An 11,612-nucleotide genomic window follows, 5' to 3' on the forward strand; every position below is an offset into this window, starting at 1 on the left:
TGGCAGTAATTTTTGGGGGGGAAGACACCAAAAGAACAACAGCAACAACAAAAACCTAACAAAATGGAAAGGCAACCTACAGAAAGAGAATATTTGAAAACCACACATTGGGTAAAGGGTTACTATTCAAATTTTATAAAGAACTCCCGACAACTCAACAGAAAACAAAACAAAAAAACCAATCTGATTAAAAAGTGAACAGAGGAACTGAATAGATATTTTTCCAGAAAAAGTGCAGATGGCCAACTGGGACATGAAAAGATGTTCAACATCAGTAATCATCAGGGAAATGCAAATCAAAACTACAATGAAATATCATCTCACACCCGTCAATGTCTGTCATCAAGAAGACAAGAGATAATAAGTATTGATGAGATTATGGAGAAAAGGAAACCATCATTCAGGATCTGTGGGAATGCAAACTGGTGCATTGTGGAAAAACAATATAGAGATTCCTTTAAAAATTACAGTTAGAGCTATCCTATGATCCAATAATCTTACTTTTGAGTATTTATTCAAAGGAAGAGAAAAAACAGGTTATCTAAGAGATAACTGCACTCCAATGTTGATTTCTGCATTATTCACAATAGTCCAGGTATGGAAACAACTTGGGTGCCTGACAACAAAAATGGAAGAAGATATGGACACACACACACGTCCCTTACATGTGGAATCTAAAACAAAACAAAACAAACAACAAAAAAACAAACCAGAATGAAATGGTAGTTACCTGAGGCTGGGGTTGGTGGAAATGGTAGAGATGATGTTTAAGGGTACATTCTTGTACTTAGTAGATAAGTAAGTCCTAGCGTTCTAATACACAGTGCAGGGACTACAGACAGCAGAACTTTATTGCAAACCTTAAAATTGCTAAGAGACTAGGTCTTAATTGTTCCTACCACTAGGAGTGACAATTATCGGATGTGATTGAAATACTACCTAATGCTACAGTGGCAATTGTACTGCAGCATAAGTGCGTGAAATCAGTATGTTGTACACCTTAAACTTACACTATGTTATATGTCAGTTACAATGAAAAAAATACACAATAACAAGTATTATGGCAATTGTACTGCAGCATAGTAAAATCAGTATGTTGTACACCTTAAACTTACACAATGTTATATGTCAGTTACCTCTCAATTAAAAAAAAATACAGTAACAAGTATTATCAGGATGTGGAGAAATTAGAACACTTGCACTGATGGTAGGAATGTAAAATGATGCAACCGCTATAGAAAACAGTATGGTGTTTCCTGAAAAAAATCAAGAATAAAATTACCATATAATCCAGCAGTCCCTCTTATAAGAACTGCAGGCAGAGACTCAAACAGATATTTGTACACACATGTTGCATTATTACACACAACGGCCTAAAGGTGGAAGCAACCTAAGTGTCTAATGGATGAATAGATAAACAGTGCGGTATATATTCATACAGTGAGCTATTATTCAGCCTTGGAAACGAGGAAACTGACACATGCAACAACGTGGATGAATCCTGGGGACATTATGCCAAGTAAAATAAGCCAGTCACAAAAGAACAAGTATTATGTGATTTCACATAGATGAAGTAACTACAGTAGTCTGATTCAGAGGTAGAAAGAGTGGTGGTTGCAGGGGAGATGGGGAGATGATGTTTACTGAATATAGAGTGTCAGTTTGGCATGGTGAAGAGCACTGTGGAGATGGATAGCATAGCAGCATGAAGGTACTTGACACTATTGCACTGTGCGCTTAAAAATGGTTAAGATGGTAAATTTTATGTTAGGTGTATTTTACCAGAATAAAACATTAAAAAAAAATGTTTTTGAGCAAAAACAACCCTCAGGAATGGATCATATGATCCACTGTGATTATAAGGCAGTGACTGGAGTTAAGAGAATGAGAAAAGGTGAGATTGCAACCTGATTGGCTGGAAAAGGAAAGGAGTCAGGGGCATTCACCAGAGCCCCTTGTCAGGGGTTTCTTTTTTTTTTTTTTTTTGTCAGGGGTTTCGTTCCGGAGCGAACCTCACATTCTGTCTGTTGCTCCTTTACTTTACCTCAGACTTGAATTTGGGAGGTGTCCTTTTATTTCCTGTTGATGATAAAGAGTCAAGGAACAAAGGACAAGATCTGGTAAGTAAAAAAAAGTCTCTTATCAAAACTAAATTTTGGCTTACATCATCTCCTTGAAACTTCTGTTCATGTGGGCCTGTCAGTGTAGTAGTCGCAGGGCTACTCTAACAAAACACCCCAAGACTGTACTTTCAGGGATCATTTCTATAGTTTGTTATAAAACACTACCAACTAGGTGGCTTAGAAAACAAATTAATTTCTTTAGTTCTGGAGGCTACTGGTCCAAGATTAAGGTGCCAACAGGGCTAGTTTCCTCTATTGTCTCTCTCCTTGGCTTAGGGGTGGTCGCCTGCTGTCTGTGTCTTCACTTGGTCTTTCCTCTGTGTGTGCACATCCCTGGTGTCTCAATGTATATATCCTTGGTGTCTCAGTGTATATCCATATTTCTTTCTGTAAGCACAGCAGTTAGACTGGATTAGGCATCACCCTAGGGGCCTCATTTTAGCTTACTTGCTTTCTTTGAGGGCCCAATCTCCACATACAGTCACTTCTAAAGTAGTGAGGCTTAGGGCTTCAACATACGAATTTGAGAGGACACAATTCAACCCATAACAAGCAGGTTGGGCTTCACACTCCACCACACTCTCTCCATCCCCCTTGCTTTTGTCCATCATAGTTGCTTTAACATTGTCCCCTAACTTGGCTTGTTCCCTGCGTTGACCTAAGGCAGTCTCCTCCTGAAGAGTGTGGACTCATTTTGTCATTTTATCCTTAATACCTCACACAGTACCAGCTCATGGGAAATGCTCAGGAAACATTGAATAAGAAAACATGACTCAAAACTCCAAGCATTTCCTCATTTATTATGTGAAAAATTGTGTAAAAGATTGTTTAGTAGCTAGCCATAAGCAGAGGGGAGGAGCCGATCTGTATTTCCTCTACCTGTATTAAGATTCTCCTTTGAGGCACCTAGGTGACTCAGTTGGTTAAGCATTTAGCTTGATTTTGGCTCAAGTGATGATCTCAGGGTCCTGAGATTGAGCCCTACAACAGGACTCTGTGCTGAGCATGGAGCCTGCTTGAGATTCTTTTTCCCTCTCCCTCTGCCCCTCCCCCTGCTCACCCTTTTTTCTTCAAAAAAAAAAAAAAAAAAGTTTCACCTTTTCCATCTTAAGTGTCTCTTACTTTACCAGTCCTCTTATAATTCCTGTAAGATGTTTTACTAACCACACTTAACCTGGCTTTCTCAAGGGCTTGAATTCGTATTCAATTATTTTTTTTTCTTCGTATTCAATTTAAAGCCAAATCTTACTGAGAAAAGAAATTTAGAAACCAGGCTGAAAGGGACATATATATATCTTGAGTTTGGTGACTTGTGTGTTTGACCACAAAGTGGCTTCTGCCTATTCAGTCATTTTTTTCAGTCATTTCTAACATGCTAAAAAAAAAAAAAAAAAAAAAAAAAAAAAAAAAAGAACAACACAATGGTTATGGCATAAATGCTCAAGTGACTCAAAACTATTTACAACCGGTTGTGATAGGATGGTAGAGATGTCAGTCCCAGACATTCCCTTGACACTTTGTCCAGTCTCCCCCACTTAGGACAGGTGGGAATTACTTGAACAGAGATGGAATGAGGGTTGGGAGCTGACTTGAGCATCAGCCAGAGGGCTGTATACAGGAACCTGTAAAGTCCTTTCTGCTTCTAAGCCTGAAAAATTCTTTCTCTACTGTTGAGAGTACTTAGGAAAGACAGCATATTTTGAACACTGGTTTTAGCATATCTTAAAAAGAAGAAGAAATGCATGTGTATAAAGTTACTACAAAATAAAACAATGATGATGGAAAATTAAGTCATGAATCTGGTAGGACATGGTTGTTGAGGGCAGAGCATTCAAAGATGATGGAGACAAAAAAAAAAAAAAAAAACAAAGACAATGGAGACAAAGCCCCCCTCTATGGGCAGGTCACTTTGTTAACAGTGCAGCCTTCTCATGTCATTGTCAACCATGTGTTGGTTGTCCTCCTAGTTGGCCTTGATTGTGGCTCAGCACCGTGATCGCTCCAATGTCCTGTCTGGCATTAAGATGGCAGCCCTAGAAGAGGGCCTGAAGAAGATCTATTTAGCAGCAAAGAAAAAGAAAGGTAAGCTTTTCATCTGTGCTCAGGAGTAGATGCGTTTCCGTTTCCAGGCATGTGATAGGATTTTTAAAGGGAGGTGAGAAATGTTAAAACCTCATTCTATATATATGATAAAGGTAAGCCCCCATATAAGAGACCACACAAGTAACCACCACATCATCTTAGCCTCTTTTCCTTCCCAGGTCACTTTTGTTTATCTCTGTGGACTATCTCCCTGCACTGGGGTAGTTGTATCATGATTTTAAAGATGAGGAAGCAGAAGACCAGAGATGTAGTAATCTGGTTAGATATAATTGAGGAATGCTGTTTATCCTATCCCATCCCCTCTTGGATAGCCACACACTGTTCACATTACCAGATAGTTTTCTGCCAAAAGTCAGAGTGAAGTTTTATTTCCATTGTGTCTCAGAGTTTGTTGAACTGACTGACTTGTTAAAAAATCTGTTTATTATGGGGCACCTGCGTGGGTCAATCCATTAGTGTCCGACTCTTGATTTCAGCTCAGGTCATGATCTCAGGTTTATGAGATTGAGCCCTGAGTCCGGCTCCACACTGAGCGTGGATCCTGCTTAAGATTCTCCCTCTCCCCCTCCCCCTCTTAAAAATCTTTTTATCTCCAACATTGATCATATTCTATGTTCATTGTACCTTCTTACTTCCAGAGCCTGTAAGTCTTTTGTGTTTAATAGAATTACTTAATTTTTCATATTATGGTCCCACCCCAGAATATTTTTTTGATATTGTAATTGTATGCTTTGTGTGGGATGCATACCATGATTATATACATTTTGTCTGTTGGAAACCACAAAGTGACTGAAAGTATAGTTGTCTGTTATATATATTTATACTGAATCAAGTTTTTGACAAATGACAACATCATGATCTATTTTTTCCCTCTTTAATAGCAAGTGTTCATCTTCCACGCATTGGACATGCCACAAAAGCTTTTAACTGGTATGGTACTGAACGACTTATTCGGAAACACTTGGCTGCAAAAGGCATCCCAACTTACATGTATCCTTTTGTGATCTTATTAATGTTCTCTCTCAGCTCAGAGAAAATATCTTGCATTTTCTGGTATCACTAATCAAGGCCTGGGCTGCTTCTGCCACATTTTTTACTCTGTCCCCCACCAATGAAACAAAAACTTAAGAAGTACTTTGTAACTGGTACATATCCAGGGAGATAAATACACCCAAGCATTTCTGGGTGCCAGCAAGTAGATTAAAAGGTGTATGAAGGGAGGAGTTCACTGAATAATTGTCATTTGATAACATTGAATCTTTTCACATCAGGTCTCTAGAGATGCTTGAGGCCTGTAGCAAGGCCTAGTTCTAAGAATTTCACTCTGTTTAATTGAATGAACAATCAAACAAATGAGTAAACTATTTTACTTTTGAACCTATTCAGCTTATTCTTAGGATGCATTTTGAAATGCTTTTTGACCATTAGGATATAATTTAGTACTACCAAACTAGTATTTTCTTTGAATGTTCCCTTTGCTGTATCAGTTAGCATTATTTAAACTATTACTTTGAGTCTTAAAAAAAGATAATCACCAGAAGCTGAACTGACCCCCAAGAGTTATAATCATACAGAAACTTCATCTTTTTACTTATTAATTCAGTGTTGTTTTTCAGGACACTTAAATCACCATAAAAACAGAAAAGTCACATTTGATATGCTTGTACAATTCAAACACTATCAGAAAAGTTTTAATAATGAGATAACAGCAGTAATGAGTACTAACAGTATTGAAGAATTTATGAGATGGTGAAAGGGAATTAAGTCATGCTACTTCCAGAGTGATTATTTCTATGATTACTAAATTAGAGAACTAGCAGTTTTAGTAAAGTTGATTTTAAAGTCGTGAAATAGAACTTCCTTGACTCTCCTTATCAGATATTACTTTCCTAGAAGCAGGGTGGCTGTTCTTCATCCACAGTCCTCCTCTTCCCCAAGACAGCTGATGCCTTAGCAGTTAATATTTCCCCAGAGCTACTGAATTAGAGGGTTTCAAAAAGGAGTCCAGATCTGGTGGGCCTCTGAGATACTGTGTTTTCTGAATTCTCATTTTGTTCTCTAGGATGTGTTACTCTGATTCAGTATCAGTAATACAAGGATGCACACCTTAATTGGGAAAGTCCTCTGGCAGTTTGCCAGGGCTCCAGTTTTCATAGCTTATTTGCATAATAATAAATTTTCTTTCTCTAATAGTTTCATTGCTTGCTTTCTCCTCAATCCATTTTTCTTCTCCTCCATCAGACTAATTTCTTTACAGAGGGTTGGGTGTGTAGATTAAGGAGAAATGAAACAGGTTGCTCTGGAGAAGGAAGCACCTTCCTTTTATGCCTTGGGACAAACGACAGGACTCTGAGGGGCAGACCCTGACAAGTGAGATTCCTGATCTAGATGAGTGGAGCCTCTCCTGCCCTTCTTTTCACAGTGTTCAGCATCAAGATCTAGAAGACAAAACATTGGCCTAGAGGCCTGTCTAATGTGACAGGATCATCTTTCCCCCTTTCCACCAAATCAAGTTCAGCTTAAAGAAATAAGGGAATTGTGGAAATGGCACAAAACCAGCACAGAATGACTAGTAGTACTAGGGAGGGCAGGGGCTGAGAACCACAAGAGAATGAATCTTTCAGGGGAGACGCTATATAAACTGTGGCTTTTCATGCTTTTGTACAAAAACCCTCAGTCTTGGCTGACCTCAACCAGCCTAATTTCTGCTGATTTTAAGACCTCAGCACTTCTGCAGAGACCTCTTCAGAAGCCTCTGTCCTGGGCTCTTGATTTCAAGGTGCCTGGCTAGTGGGGCATTCAGAGCCAGGACCAGGACCTTTTAAGGAAGGTGATATCTATAGCACCTGGATTGTGCTGTTCTATTTAATTCCCTCCCTGGTACCTTCACCCTTCGACAATTTTAGCATCTGTGTTGAAAACCTATTAGACCCTAAATTCATGATTCCTTCATTTCTTTTTTCTCCTAAAACTTCTTTCCTTTTTTTAGAGAGAATCTCAAGCAGACTCCATGCCCAGCATGGAGCCCAACACAGGGCTCAGTCTCAACCCTGAGATCATGATCTGAGCCAAAATCAGGAGTCAGATGCTCAGCTGACTTAGCCACCCAGGTGTCCCAAAATTCTTTCATTTTTACTGCCTCTTAACTCGTACTCTTACTGCTAGGCCTTGACACACAGGTTATTATCATAACTTGAACCGTTTTTTTTTTTAATTTTTTATTTATGATAGTCACAGAGAGAGAGAGGCAGAGACATAGGCAGAAGGAGAAGCAGGCTCCATGCACCCGGAGCCTGATGTGGGATTCGATCCCGGGTCTCCAGGATCACGCCCTGGGCCAAAGGCAGGCGCTAAACCGCTGCGCCACCCAGGGATCCCCATAACTTGAACCTTTTGACTGGCATCGTCTCTCCTATAACTAGACACAGAATTGGAACTCTTTAAAGGGAGAATAGTGAAACCTAACCTGATCCACAGGTAAGTGGTCATGCCTTTAGCAGCAGCTTTGGTACAAATAGATATTAGCAAATGCAAAGAAAACTTGATTTGCAGAAGCTGTATGCTCTCCTGGAAAGCTGCGTTCACTTCTGAAGGCACAGGGACAACTATGGATGTTTCTGAACATCTGAGGGAAGCATCAGAGCAGGGAACTCACTCTCAAAGAAAACATAGCTGACCTTTCAGGGGCACGGTTGTTTTGGGGGTAGAGGTGCATCATTATCACCCTGCACTATGTCCTCTATGCTCTAGCCATATGAGATTTTTCCTCTGGATGGAAGCCCTGGGCCATGAATCTTTATCTCATAAGTTGAGCAAAATAATACAGAGGATTAGGAAACTCAAAACACATTCTCCCTTAAATGGGGTCACTTAGTAGTGGCATCCCCCTGCTTTGCTTGTCTACCTCAGCATTTCAGAGTCATTAACACTGCCCTATGTCTTCAAAAGTCTTTCCTAACTTTTATAATACCTTCCCTTTTCCCAAAGAACTGTCATTCTCTGGGAAAGAGAAAAGCTACCTACTCTGTTCATCCCAAGGGTTTTGTTCCCTAACAGCATATTGTGGTGTCTCTCCTGTTTGGATGAGGGCCCCAAATGTGGGGTATTGACAGGTAGAAACCTGTGGGTGAAAAAATAATAATAAATAAAATTAAAAAAAAAAAAAAAAAGAAACCTGTGGGTGGCACAGGTCATGAAAAGAATCCACCTAAGGCAGAACAAAGGTGATAGAAGTTTATTCAATATACTACAAGGGAGCTGCAGGCAGGACAGCAGAGGAGAAACCATCTCTAAGGAAGAAGAGTGGGGGCTGTTTTTTGGTTGTTTTTAGAGGAGGAGGGAGAGGGAGGATCTTAAGCAGAGTCCATGCCCAGTGTGAGCCCAACATAGGGCTTGATCATGACCTGAGCTGAAATCAAGAGTCTGATGCCTAACAGACTGAGCCACCCAGGCACCCTGGTTTTTAAGGGGGGAATGTGAGGAGGTATGGCAATATGTTGAATCTTCCTTTTTTGATAACTGCCTGGTTGTAAGTAGCCCATTGATCAGTGAAGGCCTATGGATATTTTGAGGTGGGTTACCTGATGGGCCTGTCTGTGTTTAGCCAGAGGGTTGCAGTGGGCCCTTTCTATGTTATATCACTCAAGCCTATTTGCCTAAAAGTAGCCTCTACACTTATGCTTGATGCCTTCTAGCCTGCCCCTGTGAGGAAGCTAAGAAGACAGGGTTGTGAGGACAGTACAAGATTTTATTCACTGATGAGCTTCTGTGGAAAAGTTTGTACCTCTACATAAGTATGAAAGGATCCTCATTATCTTAATAAGCAGGGATAAGTCTGTTGAACTTTTTCCATATGTACAACATGAACATTTTCCTGATTTTTAATAAACTATCCTTTACCTTTTATAACAAGCCTATGACTTAATTTTTTGCCCCATCAATCTAAAGTGTATGTTAAGTTAATTAGCCTTCTTTAAGTATAGCTTCAAGGCATTTTATAGCCCCAAACTATCTAGGCCAGTGAGTTTTCTTTGCTATCTACTCAGTATGAACTTGAGCACTGCTTACCTTCCACCATAATCTAACCTTATTTCCCAAAGATGTGTTGCAGTTTCTCACTTGGGCTTTTGCTCATCATGCCAGTTCCTCTCCCTGACTTCCTTACTCCTCTAAACCCCTTCCCCTCTTTCCAGCTCTCCACTGTCCCCTGTCAGGTCTGTTTTTCTTTAAGAATCCAGAAAAAGGCATTTCCTATAATTGTACAAAAATTCAATCTCTGTGTTTGAACTGCTAATGATAATTATGTTTACAGCACATTCTTGCTTGTAGCTTACATTTATTGGTCTATTTACTTAACCCTTGCTGAAACACTAAGGTCTTTGAGAAAGATTTCTCGTATCACACACAGTGATTGGTAGGCACTCCAGTATATCTGTTGAATTGAAATGGTATTGAAATAACTGGCTAGCAATTTGGGAAAAGTATCAGACGTCCCCCATATATCATAAACTCCAGATGGCTTAAGTATTTAAATATAAAACTTGAGAAGACAGAAATTTGTCATTTTTATGGTGTCTGGCTAGCAGCTGCCCTTTGAAGCTTCTCAAAACTTCTCACTAAAATACCAATGGCATTAAGGTGAAGACTCACAACCACCCTGAAAAGAGACAACCAGCCAACCAAATGCCAGAATATGAGAGGAAATGACACTAGCCATAAGGCAAAGTTGAGCTGAGATTTCATTTTAGGAAGCAAAGATGGCTTAAAAACCAAGGACCTTCACCAGTCATTCCACAAGCAGTCATTCCTCTATCCCCTGAGTTACTCTGAAGGTGTCCACATCTGTTCCCAGCCTTTCTTTCTCTGTTTCATTTTTTTTTTTTAAAGATTTTGTTTATTTGTTCATGAGAGAGAGAGAGAGGCAGAGACACAGGCAGAGGGAGAAGCAGGCTTCATGCAGGGAGTCTTATGTGGGACTCGATTCCAGGACCCCAGGATCATGCCCTGGGCCAAGGCAGGTGCTAAACTGCTGAGCCACCCAGGGACCCCTCTTTCTCTGTTAATAAAGTGTCAACCCTCCCCCATCTCAGCTGTCCCCTCCACCCTTCAGAAGAATGCTATTCTACCAATTCCTTTGTGTGTACATTCAATTTCTGCTTTTAAACTGAAAACTTCCCAGAGAAAAAACAAGGCAAGTCTCTCCCATTTAAAAAGAACTCCATTCCTCATTCCTCCTTCCCCTATCACAAACCTCAAGAGTTATCCATAATCATCTGCCATTTCTTCACCTTCCCCTCCACTCTAACCCATACCTTTCTGCCTCTCTATACTTTACACCACCAAGAATCTGTGTTAAGAATACTGTCGAACTCCCAACTCACTAAATCCAGAGGACCATTTTTAGTTTTCATCTTGACCTGTCAGCCAGGCTTAACACTATTGACTGCTTCCCACTTCTTGAAACACTTGCCTTGGCTTCTGTGACAAAGTACTCCTCTGTGACAAAATAATCTCCAGGAATTATCTTCTATCACTTTGTACATTTTACCCCATAATCTTTTTTTAACCTACTGTATTATTTTGCTAGAGTTGCCATAACAAAACCACTCTCTGGGTAGCTGTTGAACAACAGAAAATAATTTTCTCTTAGTTCTTGTGGCTTTGAAGTACAAAATCAAGGTGTCAGCAGATTTAGTTTCTTCTGAGGCCTCTCTCCTTAGTTTGCAAATGGCTGCCTCCTTGTTATATCCTCATGTGATCTTACCTCTGTGTACACTCCCTCCTGTTGTTACTCTGTGTGTCCAAATTTCTTATAAGGACACTAGCCAGATTGGATTAGGCCCACTCTACAGGCCTTATTTTAACTTAATTGTCCTTTAAAGGCCCTATCTGCAAATACAGTCACAATCTGAGGTACTGGGGCTTAGGGCTTCAAATATAAATTTTGGAGGACAATTCTATAACACCCAGCCATTAAATGTTAGAGTTTCTGAAGTTTCCATTTCCAGGTCCCCTTCTTATGTTCTGAATTCTCAAGGTTATTTCATTCATTTATAAATATGTGAGTCCTCTAGCTAGCTCAGCTGTGTCCTCTGAACTCCAAGCCTATATACTCAGCTGCCTACTTGACATGTCTAATGAATATTTCAAAGAGATTATAAATTTACACACCCAAAATTGAGTTAACTCAATCCCTTCCAGTTCTCCCAAATACATCCATTCAGTTATGAGTGATAACTTACACCATGGGCTTGCATATGTCTCTTGAATTCATCCACTTTTCTCCATCTCCACCATCACTTTAGTGTTGACTATCATTATTATCTCATAAGGACAACTGCAAGCCCTTCTAACTTTGACCTTATATTGACATATTGACTCTCACTT

General features: G+C 39.8%; 1 protein-coding gene across 4 annotated transcripts in view; it reads left to right on the forward strand.

Annotated features, from left to right (window-relative positions):
* CHD1L (chromodomain helicase DNA binding protein 1 like) overlaps positions 1–6,421 on the forward strand; it is an 82,473-nt gene extending 76,052 nt beyond the window's left edge. For all 4 annotated transcript variants that reach the window (XM_038561975.1, XM_038561972.1, XM_038561974.1 and 1 more), the window contains 4 exons: positions 2,050–2,120; positions 4,091–4,205; positions 5,108–5,216; positions 6,105–6,421. In XM_038561975.1, coding sequence (XP_038417903.1) covers positions 2,050–2,120; positions 4,091–4,205; positions 5,108–5,216; positions 6,105–6,180 — 371 coding nt within the window. In that variant the 3' untranslated portion in view covers positions 6,181–6,421. The remainder of the gene's footprint in view (positions 1–2,049; positions 2,121–4,090; positions 4,206–5,107; positions 5,217–6,104) is intronic.
* The last annotated feature ends 5,191 nt before the right edge of the window (positions 6,422–11,612 follow it).

Source organism: Canis lupus, chromosome 17, assembly GCF_011100685.1.
Source record: "Canis lupus familiaris isolate Mischka breed German Shepherd chromosome 17, alternate assembly UU_Cfam_GSD_1.0, whole genome shotgun sequence".
Lineage (NCBI taxonomy): Eukaryota > Metazoa > Chordata > Mammalia > Carnivora > Canidae > Canis > Canis lupus.